The sequence below is a fragment of the Leptosomus discolor genome, chromosome 1 (assembly GCF_034619465.1).
Source record: "Leptosomus discolor isolate bLepDis1 chromosome 1, bLepDis1.hap2, whole genome shotgun sequence".
Taxonomy (NCBI): Eukaryota; Metazoa; Chordata; class Aves; order Leptosomiformes; family Leptosomidae; genus Leptosomus; species Leptosomus discolor.
The window spans coordinates 158,863,103-158,881,415 of NC_141391.1; the positions used below are offsets into that span (position 1 = coordinate 158,863,103).

Below are 18,313 nucleotides of genomic sequence, written 5' to 3' on the forward strand. Positions count from 1 at the left end.
ATTTATAAGTTTCTGTTGCTCACATGAGATGATTTTTTTTTTTTTAATATATCGTGTGTGATGGGGAGGGTAGAATATATCCTGAGGAGCTTTGTTATGTGCATGCAAGTGTTTCAGCCTCTGTTGTTTAAAAACAAACAAAAAAATGAAACTAAAAAGCAGCAGCTAAGTCTGAAAGCAAGAAAGGATTTTCTTGGTTGATAACCTCAGACTGAGCATGTTTTAACAGAAATGCTACAGAACACCATCTGTTGAAAACAGGTGCTTTATTTAGTTTTATATGTTGGAAGCTTATTTTTTATGCAGAGACAAACACAAAAAAAGAGCATCTTTGTTCTTTTGCAGAGAGTTGGATTGAACGATGTCTCAACGAAAGTGAAAACAAACGTTATTCCAGTCACACCTCTCTGGGGAATGTTTCTAATGATGAAAGTAAGTAACTTGTCATTCATTTCAAATGAGTGTGAACGCGTCCAAGTGCTAAATTCCTGCTATGTAAGTTGCTGCATCTTGGTGATATTTTTAATACTCTCTAGTTTGAAGAGTCAACTCAGTTGACACATCCAATAGTTTTATTAATTTCTTTTTTTTCTGGAATGTTTGCTATTTTGCATTATTTGAAAGAAAGTAATACTATCTATTAGTTAAAGCAACGGGAAGAATTTATGCGTCACAGAGTAAAGTTTGGATGACGTCTAAAATGTGCTGTTAGTATTAGCTCATAAGTGAAACTCTCTGTTTTGCTTTTCACTGCTGAACACCATGCGGTTGAAATACAGGAAAATTTATGCTGTTTTTCAATACTACTATATCAAATCGTACATATAAAGACTTTCTTTCAAGAATTAAACAATCATAAGATTAAAAAAACACGATAAATCATGATATTGCTTCCTTTTTAGTCTTAGAGAAGAAAAAATTATAAATCTAGCTGATTTTAAAATAGCTATTTTTTCTTATCTCTTCTAGTTATAGTGATTTTAGATCTTGATTTTTAACAACAGCAGGTAATTAAAAAGACCCCCAAATGCCTTAAAATAACCTAATGGTTTCTTGTTAAAAGTATAAGACAATTTGTAGTTTACCATTTAGTTTTCCCTGTTTATGCAATTTCTATTCTACTTAATTTGCCTAAACCATAATACTCTTCATGTTAGTTTTCCTCTCTGGACTTCGTATGTTAGTTCATGTTACAAGATATTATTGCAGACGGAATTCTTTAGTTCAGAAAGACTCACATTTTTATAATATTCAAGCACATAAGTTTAGAAAACTTATCTTTAATAACTTCTTAATTGCTGAATGTCCGTTTTGCATTTTTTGCATTTTAAGAGAGCTGCTTTATTTTGGTGTCACAGTAAACTTCATGCCTTGCAGCACAGTATTTTAGTGCATCACGGAGTTTGCTATATTGGGGCTCTACTCTTATTTGTCCAGGGATCTTTTTTTGAGGCAGTATCTGTCCTGAAGGAGAAAGGAGGTGCTAGAAACATGTTATTTATTCGTGACTCTCAAGCTAAGAACAGTGGGCAAGAATTCTTAAAGACAGACAAAAAAACTTGGACAGGTTTGAGGGTTTTTTTGTTTTTAAAAATGAAGGAATTAGAAATTAGTTTCTCTTTAAAAATAAAATTATAGTGAAAACCAAAAAACATCTGCTTGTTAATTTGCATTTTATGAGAACTTGTGAGACTTAAGAAATTAATTTCACTCTGATGCTACTGAGAAAATGATGGAAGGAATCTGTAATGAATGAGACATGGCTTCAGACTCTTAATAGGGTCAGAATTCAGGATTCAGCCCTGTTGACTTCAGTGAGCTGTTCCTTAGACTCACAGTTCAAGACAGTATTGTCAAGGTAATTATTTAGTGCCACTAACTACATAAAAAAAAAATTATAATGTCATAATCATGACTGTCCTTCTATGTTCTGTTCTACATCTGTTACCCAAGACAGGTTGCAGCAAAACTAGTGGTAGTTTGTTATATGTGCTTTCAGTTTAAAAGCAAGCATGAGAGAACTTCTACGTACCTAGGGACAGTAAGAAGTGGACCTGCGTGGGTTACCAAGAGCACGTATTTCAGACAATGGCATTGAGAAGATTGGATGCTTGTTCATTCTGTTTTCTGGTACTGGAATTAAGGGGCAACTGGTGATAATGACAGGCGTCAAATTTAGAACTGATAAAACAAATATATAAATGAATTTATCCCACAATTTGTGTGCAGAAGACATTGTCACAGTATACAATGCAAACCCAAATGAGAGTGAGAGATGATTTCATCTAGCTTCCTTCCTAATAGCCAGTCCTTCCAGATGCTTCCTTTTCACTCATACCAGAATTTCTGCAGTGCAGGTACTGAAGAAGTTATCCTTGTTTTGGGGGGTGGGGCAGGGAGATGGTGAAGAGGAAGGAGTAGGAAAGAAAAATAAGCCACTTGCCCAGCACCAAGAAGACCGATAATCTGTGAAATCCAAAACAAACAAGAAGTTTCACCTTAGAAATCGTGGTACTATGTGCTCTTTTACAGTCCTTGAGTTCTTTCTAACATTTCTCTAACTGCGCCCACACACCAACCAAGAAATTTCCAAACCATTGTGTCACTCTTTGTCCAGCCTCTGTCATACATTTAGAAACAGCAGGAGGCAAAATGTTTTGAGAAAACCTGTGTAACCCTATTTGAATTCTTCAGAACAGTGGTCAAATTGCTGTTGTCAGTGGAGCTCCAGTTTTCATCTGCAGCCAAAAGAAGGCATCATCCATCTTTCTCTTGACTAGTTTTTTGTCTCTAAATGCATTAGGTAGCTGTTGGCTGGACTCTACCAGAGAAAATGTGGTTTTGGTGTTGGCTGGGGTTTTTTTTGGCCTTGCATCCAGTGAAGGCCATGAGAATTGGTACAGTGGACTGATAACGTTCTTACTCGGTGTCATGCTTGCTCTTGTGATGATTTTTTTCATGGATGTTTTTAGGGTTCATAGGGTTTTAGGACAAGAGCAACAGTTTTGCCGGTCTCCTTTTCTACAGTTGAAGTGTGCTACAGAACCATACTTCAGGCCAAGGGGTCCTTTGCGATCTTCTGTTCTCACCCAGACACCTCCAGGTCTCTTGAACCTGCATTACATTGTGAAGGGAAGCAATGACTCATAGCTGTGGATTCCCATGGTCTCGATGCTTCTTCAGGTGCTTCTTACCCTCTTGGAACCTTTTATGGCCTCTCCTGAAACACAGCTTTTACACTCTAATATAAAATTCTAGGTAAATTTTATTTAATTTTCCATTTTTTAAAAAACATTTTTCCTTCCATCACTTCCGTATTCTACATGTTAGTCAAAAGATTCACAGGAAAAGGGAATGGTATAACCTCGTATCTAATAATTAATAAACCCCAACCTACAACATTTTCCATGTACAGTGCATTGAGACAGATTCTCCAAATTAGAAATAGAGGTCTGGAAGAATACAATACAAGGAATATCAAAGTTTCAACTTCAGTTTCACGGGGAAGGAGTCATGATGTTACATGATGAAGTGGAAGGTTTCTTGTACAAATTTTCTTGCATATTTAGAAATGTGAATGTGTAGAGATTTCATATAAAATAAAAGAAAAAAATCAGACTACTTTTTTCACTTCAAAAGCAGTGTTCAAAATCCGTGTTCAAACTGGCTGAAATGGAAAATTTATCTGATAGTTTCTTTTTGTTTGTTTTTTTTGTTTTTTGTTTTGAACTCGACCTCTTATTCTTCCATTGGAAAAAAAGATGTTTTAAAAAGAGCTACTTGATTTTGTTTAACTTTCCTTGGGGAAAATTCTTTCTTTTTCAATCATACCTACTCAATTACAACAATGCTCCCATGTTTCTCAGAGGATTTGAAAAAGTCCCACTATTTTAAAAGCGTGGAATACATATTAATGAGCCTGAATCTTATTTATGGCTACGTGTAAGAAAGAGACAAGGTAGCTTCCTACTATCACTTAATTTTAGCTAAGGGCACATCACTTTTAAGAACAGTCAGAACCTGGACTGCAGGGGCTACAGAGGAAGAGACTGTTCCTCTGAAAGGTGTGGAGCTACCTGAACTGAGGGAAGGATTTTATCCATATGAAGCTACTAATAACATATTAGCACTTCAGAGGTTCTCTGAGACACACAGAGGCAACACTGGAAAATACAGGACTCTTCTATTATCTCTGCAGTGGAAAGCAGAGCTTTAACTCCACTTTAGTTATGACAAACAGACTAACATCAACATTGTAGAGAAAGGTGTACTAATGTAGGGTCTTCAGTTTGTGGATGTTCCACTTACTGTGTTTAAGGCAGCATGCTTAAAGAGCTGTTGATTATAGATCCTATTGTCTCGATGTCTTGCTCTAAGAAGAAGGAAATCCCTTGAGCTGTACCTAAAATCAGACAGCAGAAGTTAGAGGAAATTACTGAGGTTCAGGGAAAGGCACAAACATATGCACAAGGTACTAACATAACTCTACTCCCATGGCTTTGGAACAGAATTTTGAAAGGAGAAAGGCTGAGCTGTTGTAAGCAAAGAAACTTCCATGGAGTTTGGGAAGAAAAAGATTCTTTGATATCTCTGGGAGCCAAGAAATACTGTTTTTCTAGTACACTTATAATGCAAATTTTTAATATTTTTGAAGGCCTCTTACATTCCATGAGTTTTACTTGCACCTGTCAGCTATTACCTGCCTTCAGCTTGGGATGAGTACCAGCTTTCCTACCTGACCAGGTACCTTGAACATACCTTTCCTTGGAGTGCTGGTAGTCCTCCTACTGGCAGTGGAGTGAACACATTAGATCTGCTCCTCGCAAATGGGTTTCTCCCTGAGGTGCTGTGCAGCTGCCATACGTGTGAACACCTGCAGCTGTGCATCAGGAGCAGGATTTTTCCTCATGACTTCAAGTCCTTTTGGATTTGTCGCAGAAGAATTGTGAGCTCTCTTCTTTCACGGTGCCTCAAAGCTGGATTTCTTTTCAGTGGCTTTATTTCCTTTCTTTACAAAATAGTTTGGATTTTAAAAGTAATTTTTAAGGATCGTTTTAATCTACAATGTTGTTCTGGGGGAGACTAATAAAATGACAGGCCAAAAAATAAGGGAAAACAGCATGCTTTACCTCTTCCATGCTGTACAAACAGATCTGGGATCAGACCTGAGTCAACAGTTACACAAAGCATTCCCTGCACAATAGGGAAGCCATTAAGTGCCCTGCTACCAACTAAAATACAAGGAATAGGGGCACTTACTATTTTCTGCTAGTCAATTTTCTGATGAGATTATATTGTTAAACTATACAACGTAGAATAAAGTGCTTGTATATGTAATACTGAAAGTTAGCATTTCTAGGTCCCTTCCATTCCTATGCCATGTGCATTTCTTTCCATCTATTTAATAAAAAAGTGAAAATTTTCTGAAAATAAATATTTTAGCCAACACCTGGTGAAAATGACAGCTGGTCCATTGGCAGAAACCCCCCCAAAAAGTTCTGTTTTCTTGTACAGAGACTTGATTTTGGGGGAGACAAGCACTAATTCTGTGAAAAATTTATTTTTGTTGAAAGTCCAGTTGTTCAATGGGTAATATTTTGATGGAAAATGGTGCTTAAAGAATTTTTTTTAATAAGTTCAAAGTCTTTCTCTCAACAATCTCCTTCTTGGTTTTAAGGGGCAGTTAGTGGAGGGTGCTGAAGAGTTTTGAAGAAGGATCCCCAAGAAGCAGGTGTACCTGAGGAGGGAGATTTTAACTGCAGTTTATGATCTTATTGTTAGTTTGTGTTGTTAAAACAAATCCTTACATGGGAAGCGCTGAGTATGGCTGGCTTGTAGTGTGTCTGAGGGCAGGTTGGGTAAAGCACCTGCTTACAGGTGCTCACTCTTAATGCAAGTGAAAAATATCTGGGGGAGTGATGTAAGGGATGTAGAGACTCTAATGGTGTATAACTTAGATATTGCCTTGATATCTGCTAGAGTTCCACATATCCAGGGGAAAATTAGTTCTAGTTAGCACAGGTGAAAACCATCTAATGACAGACCTTGGAATACTAGCGCAGTTAAATCAAGAAAGATAATCGAAAGTCTCCATCCCCACAACAGCAAAGGCCCGAATCCCCGTGGTAGGTAGAAAGGCACCGCAGTGCCCAGGACACGGCTCTGGTCAGGCCACCCGCCTCTCGCCCCTCCGTGGGGCCTTCCACGCCAGGGCTCACTTGCCCTCCCAGCAGGTGCTCTTGCACATCCAAGCCAGGCTCCCTCGTCCCCTGTCACCTGGAAAACTGTGAAACTCAACCCAAAAGGCTCTCCCACCGTGGAGCACAGCAGACATGCCTGCCATCCTCCCCAAGCCTCTCCTCAGGGAAGGCTGGGGCCAGGCGAGCTCTCTGTAGGGTGTCTGTGCTACCAGTTGAGGGTAAGAAGGGAAAAATGGTCGATGACAGCCCTGACTGTTTGATCCACCCAGTGGTTTAAGCCCGTGCTGCACGGCTCTGCCCCCGCCATGGCGAAGGCGTTTGTCCTGCTGCCGGCGGGGCCAGGGGCTGCCGCGGAGCGTCGTCGGCCTGCGGCAGCCACCACCGCTCGGCATTCAGGCCCCGTGTGCCGAAGGTTTGTTGGGTGCCGACCGTTTGTTTAGGAAAAACAAATGAAAAACACAATTTAGAAGTGATTTGAAATGTGTATGTTGGTCCTATGCGCTGAATAAAAGCGGGCCCCTGAAAGGCAGGGAAGGAGTGTGCAGCCCAATAATGAGAGGCCTATTGTCATGCAGATGCAGAAGAGGGGCTGAGGCAGTGTCTGCGGGTGTGACTGTAAATCTGGATTGCCCTGACGTCCAGGGGACCAGCCTCGCAGGCTAAAGGGTGTTCCGTTAGCGCAACTTGCCCCGTACGCAATGGAAAAACTATGGCGGCGCGAGGGCCGAGGACAGCGTTTTCCATGGTGGGGTTTTGTTTGTGTGCGTCGGTTCCTGTGACTGCACAAAAGGCCTCCCAACGGGGTCTGATGTTCGGAGGAGACAGCCCGACTCCCTTAAGATTCAGCATCCTAACTTAAATAACTTCTGAAAGTTAATTGCATGAAGAAATGAAACTTGCAGCACAGTGTACAGGCGCAGTGGTTTACCTTGTTGTTTAGGTATCAGAGCACTTAATGCTTTCATCAGGGACGAAGTTGTTAAAATACCAAACTGTGTTTGATACAACAGCATTTCCCAAAGAATACCTTTCTGGGAATGCTGATGGTGCTTCGCTCCAGCTAGGAATGTTTTATATGCTTCGCAAATCACAATTTAATAGGAATTATTCTATACATGCTTTTAAAGTGTTTCAAAAGAACTGATGTGAACTAGGAAGAATCCAATATTTTAAGAGGTTTATTTTCATTATCTTTTTCTTTATTAATCTTTCATTCAAATTTTTGGAAAGTCAGCAAATCAGAGTTACCTTGGAAAAAGTTAATGAGGAATACTGTCCAAAAAATTATCTGAAAAGGAATAAAGTATATTATGGAACTTTTTTAACTTCAATTTTTGTTGTTCAGAATGAATCTTTGTAAATTTATAAACATCTAGTATATATTATGTGTTAGGGTCAACAACATCCAACAGTGGATGAATGCCATTAGGTTAAATGCCTCATCTAATATAAAACTTGGGTAAAGCAACTGTTCTCTTAAAGCAGGTAAAAGTGTTTTCATGTTCTGACATGCTGCTAAAGGTCTAAAAGTGGCGCTTTTTTTTTCATATAAAGTTATCCTTTCCGATGCCGTTATTCCTATGCACCGCTCTGCTCCTGCTGTCAGTGATGTTTTCAAGGTTTATTGCCTTAAGCAGTATCTACAGATGCTAGCTTAGGGAACATCACTATTTACTTTTCCACAGTTTAGCCAATATTTTGAGAAAGCTTTGGCACTTGAGAACTTTTTTTTTTTTTTTTTAATCAGGTAATTCCTTCCCAGTTCATAAGTGCCTGAGCAATTCCCACTGAATTTACATAGCATTTTTGTGTTTCTTAACAGATGAGGAAAAAGAAAATAATAGAGCATCGAAACCACACTCAACTCCAGCTACACTGCAATGGTAAGATGCCTTTCTAAAAAAATCAAGAAAATCTGTCAGTGTTTTTCTTATACTTTTTCCAGCTGAAGTGAATAGAGGTCTTGGACATTTACACAGTTCTAAAGATACTTTCACTGTATGTGTTTAATCTGCTCATTAGTATCCTGTACAGCATTTCTCAATGAATGTCTTACTCTTACGGGATTTGTTTGAACATAGGAAACCTTTGATATAGTTTAGAAGATCTACTTGGCATATTTGTTTGCCACCTTGCCAGCTGGTGATTTGTGGTTTGTCATCATTGTTGTATTTATTACGAAAAGAAAACTAGTACTGAGAATTTTTTTCAAGACACACATTTGTTTCAGTGTGTGATGAAGCCCAGCTTTACTGACTGTTTTACTGAAATGAGATCTCTGTAATTTAACACAGAAGATAACAAAAGAAGAGAATGAGTTTGAGGTTTGATTCATTTGTCAAAATCCCCTTGTAAATTTAGTGAGGGGAAAAAAGGAAGGATAATTAGGAAGAGAGAAAGAGAGGATGGGGAGAGGAAAGTTTGTGACTTAGTCTGCTGTGCTATGAAAAATGAGTAAGTGCAGTTCACTGTGATTTACAGCAGTATTCTAGGCTGCATGTTCTGTAATGTAATTATACTTCTGACATCCCTTTCTATAGGTTATCTCTTAGACCATTGCTGACTTTTCTCTTAATTTAGGTTTCTAATTCTGGTTTAGCTTTCTTAATATTGTAAGTTATCAAGCATCTTTCAGGAGGTTCCTTCTGTCTGGCAGAACAGAGCTCTGTTATAGAGAAGCCTCAGAGCATGCTTATTTGAAAACTCATACTCCTTAGCTTGTTTTAAGTCTTTTAAAGAAAGACCTTTACTTCACCTGTAAGTATTTATCTCAGTTTTCTGGATGAAAATATAAGATTACAGGCCAAAAATATGGGGGTTTTAGTAAAATGTTAACAAAATTATTTTTCTTCTTCTGTCCATCTCGTGGGAGATCTAATTGAACAAACAGCAAAGAATAAATCGTTCAGTGAATTTTACTCTTTTTCTCTGCCTGTGAAATTCTGTGATTCTGTGAAATAGGAATAAAGAGATTTGGATTATTTAATCTATATTTGCTTTCTAAAGTTGAACAGTTGAATTTTAGATTTAAAAAAACCCAAGACCTGAGGGTTGATTTAGAATGGGTTGCTGCAAATATTCAGTGTTCTGCCTTGCAGAAACTTGCAAATGATGAGGTGTACAAACATAAAAGCATTTAGCTGTGAACTATTGCTGCTTTGTGCCTATTTATATCACAAAAGTGTTGTTTTTCAGAAGTTCAAGAAAAGTAAATAAAGAAAAGGAGTGACTACAGACAGAGAGAAAATTATTAAAATAATAGTGAAATGATATAGAGGCATTTTGTTATTTACCATTATTCACCCATGCAACTTCAATACACTTCAAACAGGATAACAAAGAACTATCTAGCTACAATGAAAGAGCAGGCAGAGCTTACCAGTCCCAAATTCAGAAGTGTTTATTTTGCAGTAGAGTCAGTTAAGAGTCTTTTCCACAGGAGCAAATAACGTAGTAGCCAAGAAGTCAGGGTTAATTAGAACATGCCAGCAATACTGTTCCCAACAGAAAACATGCAAATACTGTAAACAATCTTTTGCCAAATACTTTCAAGTTTCCTCGGTCATAAAGGTTAGTAAATCCCTAAACTCCTGGGATATTGAGCCCTGCTGGAATGCAGTGTGCACACTAATGCTCATTCAGCAGTGTTTGCAATAGAGTCCTAGAATTTTGATTGTGAAAAGGCTGCTTACATCATCTTCCCTTCCCCTTCCTAGTGTACTGGCTTACTACCTGTCTGTTGTGTTATTTTTCTTACACATTTAGGTAGGTCAGACATTCTCCCTTATGAGTCTTTTGGAGCATCTGCAATTTCCTCCATTCAGTTTTCCTCCCCAAAATGCATGAGGGAACAGAAAGCAATCAAGTTTTCAAATTTAATTTCTGTAGCTGGCGACAAACTAAATTATATGGTTGGCTCATTTATTAATAGACCTGTAAGTATGTTGCAGGTAAAACTTTCCCAGCTTAGTAGCCATACCATATTAAAGTGTTCTGGTGTTTTCTGTATGCTTTTCTGTATGCAGCCTACGTACTGCAGCTTTGAATTGGTATTTTGTGGAGAAACTGTGCTGCTGGATTTGATACACTAACTAAAATTACGAGCTCAAAATTTGTGGTCAAAGTGCTAAAGTAGTAAGCTTGCTTTATGTGAAGATGTTGAATTTCCACTGCTCTGGAAAGCCAGATCCATTAGCATCAGGTTATTTGTGCTGTGGTAGCACCTAGCAACCCACGGGTCTGTAAACTATTATGGTCAGCACTGTACAAATGCGGCACTGAGCACTTCCTCTAGGTTTAGCTTTACATGTTTGATAGTTTTGCCTGCTCAGGCCTCAGACCAAGTTTTTGCAGAGGCAGAAGACTAAATTTACCTGAATATGCCTTGGGTAAGCATGTGTACTACCCTCTTATGGGAATCTCTTGTCCAGATTCAAGTCATGGAAGTGGTGGGGTAAATTATTGACCAGATTTCAGGGTAAAGTACCGAACTTCTGGCAAGCGGAAGCACCACGATTGTCTGCAGCATTTGGTGTCTGCCGAGTTAAAGCTGGTCACATTTTTACTGTTAGATGTTACCATCATTAACAGCTACTGAAGGTAAGGGAGTGTTGGAGAACAGAGACAGAGGAAACGTCAATAACAAGGAAAAAGAAGAGGAGGAAAGTAGTAGGGAAAGTGAAGCGAGACTTAAGGGGACTACATAAATTTTATCACATGGTTCATATTGCCACCACCTTTATTAGTTATTTCTTGTCTGGCATCTTGTTGAAAAGAGCGAACAACATCGGTCCCACAGGGATATATCCTTAATGCTTGTGCCTCTCCAAAGGCAAAGTACCTTGAATGCTACAAATGAGGAGAAGGAAGAAGTAGCTGAAGATGCCAAGAAGCATGTCTGCATGACTGTCAGCCTGACTAGATATCCTTTTCCTGGAAACAGGAATGATGTTTTCGTTTTGTTTTGTTGATGACACAAAATGAAGTGAAAGGCCTGGTATATGTAGCATTACTGCCAAATCCATCATAATTGGGGAAACTATGTGAGCTTGAATTCAACTGTTAAGGCATGAATATAGCAATACCTAGTATCCTGCATTTAGCCTGTGTTCCTGTGTTCATTATTGCCTGTAAAGGTATAGCTCTTGGCACTGAAATGGTCATGATTATTTCATCGGTGAACTGGTTGAACAAATTGTTAAGTGTGAAACTTTATTTTACCTCAGTTTGGGGGGTGTGTGTGTGTCTACTTCTCCAAACACAGAATTATTCAAAGCACGGACAGCCTAATTCCACGCAGTTTTCTGGCTTACAGTGTAGGTGCTCCGAATAATAACAGTATTGTGAAGCTAAAGTCAACAAAACTACTCTATTTTCTGCAATATTTGTAAAAAGAAGTAAAAAAGAGGAAGGTAAAGCATTTCTAGGTAATGGATTCTCCCCAGATTAGTAGTTTCCCAGGAATTGTTACAATGCATCAAAATTCATCTGCTCTACAGTCCTTTATGTGATTAACAATGGTTAACATCACAGTTGTTCTATTGCCTTCATCTCTAAAAACAAGTCTGTAAGACCACTACAGACCTGACTCTGCTATAGAATAATGTCATTTAATCCAGAAGTATATAAGTGTATAAAGAGGGAAACAGTAATAGGACAGATAAAATTGTCATTCCTGTGGAAGGATTAGGGGGTTTATTGCTAATACTGGTACAAAAGGTCTTATTGTGAACTACTGGATTTCACATGGCTTTATTAGGCATTTAAAATGTTTTTATATATATATATATATATTATTTCTTGTAATGATTTGTTAGATAGAAGATTGAGTTCATTATCTTTCTACAATACTGTAGAATGAAGCTGAATTCAAAATATGATAAAGTTGTTAAATAAAGGACAGGAAAATAAAAGAAGTGGAGCAAGATGGGTTTTTGATCATTAAAAAAAAAGTTCAGGTATAATGGAGCATTGTTCAGCGTCAGACTAATGACTCTCTGTGAAAGAGAGGAGAAAAAGAGAAAAATTCATCAGATATGAACAGAAATAATTAACTGCTTTTCTTTCTGTCCTGTCTTGGTCACGGAAGCTGACATTCCAATTAGCAGCTATAGTATACAAACGAACTCTCCAGGTTTTGAAAGGAGGTTTTGTTAAAGCGCTATGAATTTGAGGAAAGATGCCACGATGATATTTCTGTAGAAACCAAGGAAGAATAGATGTTGCCCATACAAACTGATTCCATTCATCTAGCCGGATATCTTATTAAAATAGTTTGCAGTCACAAATGATCACGATAACTGAAATGGAAGGCAGATACGTCCTGAAAAAGGCGATGAAGGAGAGAAACTAGATATTTGGAAGGTATTCTACAGCTATCAAATGACAGGAGATTATTTACTGTAAAATTGGAGGATTTTGAGAATATGTATTCATTTTCTAATACATTTAAGAGGAAGTTGCCGCCTTCTCCTAGCCAGCAAGGTATAGACAGGTACACATATAACTACATATGCATATGAGTGAACCCATGGATGACAAAATTAATTATGGTTTAGAGTTAAGTGCGTATGTAAATACCTCTTGAACTTTGTTGAATTAGCCATCATAACAAATGTCATTTCAAAGGAATGTTTCCTCTAATCTATAGATTTATAATAAGCCCAGGTTCAGCTTTTAAAGGTGAAGCATTTGCCTGTTCATATATTTGATACATAATTTAAAATCTTATAGTTGTGTTTTTGCATGTGTAAAGGAATACTAACAGTTTCTACAAGGCAGAGGAGGATGTTGTTTCACAATGTTATTCAGCATTGTATTCAGGTCATGGGCTCTTTTTTCGCTTTGTCCATAAGGGATAGCAAGAAAGCATTATACAGATATGATTTTGTGCACGCTCTTGACTATTTGCAGATAACTTGCTTTAGCCACATCTGCTTCCACAAGGTAAGGAATTTTGCAGCTGGACAGGATTGAAAAGTGTCATGAACCAAAGGTGACCTGTCCTGTAAAGAATGAGAGGATGCTTCCCCTCAGTGAATGTTGTTTTGTAGTTGTACATATATTGGTTTACTTCAGGATGCTTTTAGGGTATGACAGATTACTAATATATTTTTTCCTAAAAATAGCACTCTGGAGCCTGGTCAAAACCCAATATCCCTTTGTGCTAATCTCTACTTGCCTGAGAACTCACAGCCGATGTTTTTGGTAGCAAGTATGAATCAAATGAAGCAAGTGTTATGGAAGTGAATTGGAAGGAGCACTTAGGAACAAAGCAGAGAAAAATTACTAGACAAGCAGAAGCCAGAATTTTTGGTCTTAAAGATGCAACTTTGCATACTGTTTACCATACAGGACATCCAACATACTTGCAGTTCTCTCTGTTTGATATTTGCTTTTTAAGGCTGGAGGAGAACTATGAGATTGCAGAAGGTGTTTGCATTCCTCGAAGTGCTCTCTACATGCATTACTTGGACTTCTGTGAGAAAAATGACACGCAACCTGTTAATGCTGCCAGCTTTGGGAAGGTGAGTCTAAACAGCAGTATGATGCCTTGAGCTCTCACCTGTTTCAGGTGAATTTGGATTATTGAACAGAATTAAATCATCATTTACCATTAGGGAGAGAGATATATGAATGGAATATCTTATGTATTAGAGTTATCGGACAAAGGCTAAGATTTTAAGTATTATGGTGGTTGGAATAATTTCTAACAATGACTAAGCTCCAGAACACACTGAATTTTTTGATAACTTCAGTCCCCAGCCTAGCTGACAGTGACATGGTATACAATATTGGCAGCTTGGAAGTCAAATACAGGCCAGTGTAAACATGTCTGCATTGTGACTTGCACTGCTTTAATAGATACATACGTTTTAAAAATAGAAGGCCAAAATATCAGTCATTGAATTTTAGAGCCTGTCTATGCCGTTCTTGTAAGCATGATATGGAGATCCCTGAATTAACGATATCGGCCCACACTGGCAAATTCACACAGCCGAGTACGCCTCCAGATGTCAAAGCCCAGAAAGCGTGTAACGGCGTTTGCGTGGGTCTGCAGGTACAGGGTGACAAGTTGTCTTTGTACTGTGATTCCTTGTGCTTCCACTTCCTAGTCCAGCTCTAGGAAGAGCCACTGCAGTTACCTCCAGACTCACAGTGGAGATGCACCTTAGCACAGACCCAGCTGTGCATTGGTGTGAGCAGTGAAGCTCTTTCCTGTGCTATAGACCACTAGCAGACATCAATGGCCAGCTAGGATGTCACATAAAGTTTGTATTTTGGGTTTGCTGGTCAAGTGGTGTTTTTCTCCCAGTGAAAAATAAGATGGTATTTTTATATTCTGTTTTTTTAATTTAAAAATGAATTTTTACTATAGAATTTGTCACAGGCCTTTAAATCTTGTAGGCTGTGAAAAAAACCGAAGTGTGGAGTTTGCCACTGTTTTTGAAATACTTGCAAGCGTGAGACTGAAGCTGATTGTCCTGCAGGCTGTTCTCTTCTAGTGTTTGCGACATTTGTTCTGTAGAAGTGCTGGGTATTCAAAGAAGGAAAAATGTTCCAAGGGTTAGTGCCAGTGTAAAGAGTAGGTGAAGGAGAAGAATTTATTTAATGAGATGTCATTTGCTATAGCTCATCTTTATGTAGGCAGGTTAGCAAGGCAAGTAAAATCTACCATGTTGTAACATTACTATGTTTGTTTGTGTCTTAAAGACCTGAATAGCTCAGCTGATTCTGCATTAGGTTTGTGTTTAAATACACTGAGTAAGTGTGAATGAAATTGTTCATTGTACATATTATTGCTACCAACTGGTGAGTATAGTGGCAACATGTAATTTAGGAATAGTGAGAACAAGAAAGAGATTTCATGCAGGCTAGCACATTTGGATTGTGGGTAAAATTTACACGAGATTACATTTGCGGCTGCTAAAAACTTCAGTAAATTGTAAGGTGTAAATATTCTGAAATTATTTCATCAGAACATAAATTTATCAGGGACTTCACCAATTTTCTGTATGCAGCAATCTTGTAACACTGTATATTACTCCATCCTCCTTCTCCACGCGCCTGTTCATTGGTAGGTGCACCTTGACCTAGCAACACAGCTACAGTGTCTTCCGTCGAAAAATCATGGCATTCCAATGTGTTTTTCATGAGCTGTGGTCCAAGTGTTTTCCACTTGGTTACAATAAAGTTCTGAAGCAGTGATGCAAGAAATGAATTTTCCTTTTTTTTTGTGGAGAGGAAGCCGTACAGAAGCATCCTAGTACTGTCTCAAACCCGTGCTTCGTGTAGCCATTACTTTTGGATCTGGGAACCGAGGCTTCTGCACAGATGTGTCTAGGAACCTTGGACAACACTGGCATGAATATTGAAGTGAAACAGGCTTCTGCAACTGCAGAACCCAGAGCAGATCCCAATGATTCTTTCCAACCTAGTTTTGCTAAGAAAATGTACCGCACAGTCATGAAATTCTGTCTCCAAGGCAGACACCCACTTCATTCCATCAGTAGTGAGCTTCTCCTTAGGACCAGTTATGCGGATGAATTTTTAGCCACCAAAGTTGCTATCCTGTGACAAATACTATATTGGCAATGTGTGTTGCATAGATGTCTTGGAGGCAGTGCAGTGAAACAGGTGTTATTTGAGGGGTTCTGCACTTAGCTGCTGAAACACAGACCCCAGGCATGTTTGTCCTCATTGGGAATCATCACGAGCTCTGCAGCTGTCATCCCCTCCAGAGAAAGGAGTTAGTTGTTCTGTGAAACAGTAGACAGTTCGCCTTTCAGTAGACCACACTGAATTTATGATTCATCTTTGAACTTTAGCTCTGTGGGCAATATTAAACATTTAGACTTTTTCCTTAACAGACTGGTAGTTTTTAGAAAGAGACATGGAGTTCAGCGCATTAAAACAATCTGTAATAAGTAACATCCTAATGTACTGTTACATACTCAGTTGCATCTCAATTAACAGAACAGTGTTGATTTCACTTTTAAAGATAGCACTGGAGACATACAAAACTTGCCTGGAAGGGATGTCTCCAGATTAAGGTTTTGTAGACAACACTTCAGCCCACGTGTACTTCTTAAGCCTGATATAAGTCAAATATATCCACAACAGAGCACGGCAGGGAGAACAGACAAGTTGTTCATGAACAGTTGAACGTTTCTGACCATCTCCTATGTTCCCTAAATCCATTGCCTTACCTAAATCTCGTGTAATATCTCCATGTTTCCCTGAAGTATGTTCAATTATTTCCAGGTCCCAGTTACTACATCAAGGTCTTAGTTCTTTTAGTTTTCTCACACATCTGCTGCAGCTTCTTTCTACATTTTTTTTTTAGATTCCCTCATGCCTGTCTGTCTATTTGCCTGTCTCTTTTCCTCTCCTCCGCCCATGCCAACAGCCAGGCAAGCAGCAGCACATGGGGTGGCTGGTTCAGCGCAATTCAAGTGTTGACTGGTTGGCTCATACTCATAGTTGTCCGGTCAGGCAGAGCCGAATGGCTCAGCTAAAGCCTGAGCTTTCTTCCCTGTCTTGTCCTCAGCATTCACATCAGTGTGCTCTCCCCACTACCCAGCCTGTGTTTTCTGTTAAACCTCTAGGACATGGACTGGACTTCAGGCATTTGGTAATGTCGGACTAGTGAAACAAAAATTGGTTTGTGGGGTGGAGGGATTAACAGAGAGACAGTAATATCTCATAGACTGTTTCCTGAGGAAACCAGCCTAATAGCAACAAAAGTAACAAGAAGAGGAAAGAGCAGAATTACCGTATAAACAAGCACCTTTAAAAAAGCAACCTATACTCCTAAGCCACTTAAAGTACATATAAAATAAGGAAGACTCTAATATGGTTATTAATGTGATATATTCTTATATGGCAAAGGGAGCTGTAGCTTTAGTATGTTGGCCAAGATTTTAGTGCTTGTGTCGCCTGATTAATATTTGAAAATTACAGGCAGTTTTGTCTATATTAGCATTTGCTGATCTACTACTAGCTATGCTGTCTATTACAGAACTTTTTCTTGCATGCGAAAGACAGGACCAAGCACTCTTTTACCCATACGCTTTAACTGAACAGTTATTAGGGAGGGCCCTGTATTTGCTGGTTACAGCTCAGCATCAGCAAGTGGAGGCTCCGGTATCAAACTTCTGCACTTACTGTAGGCAGCAAAGCGTATTGTGTTCAATGGAGTCACGATTTCACCCAGAAGTGAAGCAGAATAAGCAAAAATGTTTCATGCAACCAGTGAGAAGACAGGGAGGCACAGTGAGGAAGGGCAAGTATGTCCCTGAGTTTATTATTAATAAAACACTGCGTATGAGAAAAAGCTTTCTCACAGTGAACATGTTCAGACTGTGAATTAGTCTGCAGGCAGAAGGAGTGAAAGCCCTGTTGCTGAGGTCACTTCGAAAAGACGGCAACCTCAGCCCTGTGCTGCAAATGCCTTGAGCTCAGCTCCGGGACCCTGTGGACTCAAAGAGCAGTTTCCAACTGGAAGTTCTGCTGCTGCCTGCAGCAGTGAGGGCTGAGCAGGTGTATGCGGGGTTTTTTGAGCAACATATGTACATAAAATGCCAGTGATAATTAATACACTGAGCTAGGAATTATGGTAGGTGAAGGCTCTGACTCATTATTTTCACTGAGTTTAGCTGCAAAAGCTAAACCATTCTGAATTGCGGCCTTCCCTGAATCAAGTAAAAAGCAGAAATGCTTTGAGCGTTTCCAAACCCCTCAGTAGCTATTCCGTATGGATGGGTGCTGGAAGGCTTGTTGGTTCTCTCCTAGCTGTAGCAGCTGGTTTGGCAGGTCTTTGAGCTTCTCTTTCACTTTTATTTCCAACAGTGATTTTTGTTCGTATTTCTTTTGTGACCCTGTATGTACCTTATGTTCTTAATCAAGTGCCTTAAAGATGTAATCTTCCTCTTCTGCACTGGTTTCCCCTATCCTCCATGTCCTCAGTTCACTGCTTTAAATTTACTGTGCAGTGCTAAGTCACCTGGACCCTGACCTACCTCTCATACAGAACACTTAATTTTTCGTAGAGCAACCTCTTTTGCATCCTCATGAAGTGTTCTTCCCACAACTCCCATATGCCCCCTGGAGGT

The 18,313-nt window shown here is 39.0% G+C and overlaps 1 protein-coding gene across 1 annotated transcript in view; it reads left to right on the forward strand.

Annotated features, from left to right (window-relative positions):
• The first annotated feature begins 353 nt into the window (after positions 1-353).
• Positions 354-18,313, forward strand: part of RFX4 (regulatory factor X4) — a 76,930-nt gene continuing 58,970 nt past the window's right edge. Inside the window, exons 1-3 of the mRNA XM_086468415.1 lie at positions 354-432; positions 8,023-8,083; positions 13,603-13,726. Of these exons, the coding sequence (XP_086324541.1) occupies positions 13,661-13,726 (66 nt within the window). The 5' untranslated portion in view covers positions 354-432; positions 8,023-8,083; positions 13,603-13,660. The remainder of the gene's footprint in view (positions 433-8,022; positions 8,084-13,602; positions 13,727-18,313) is intronic.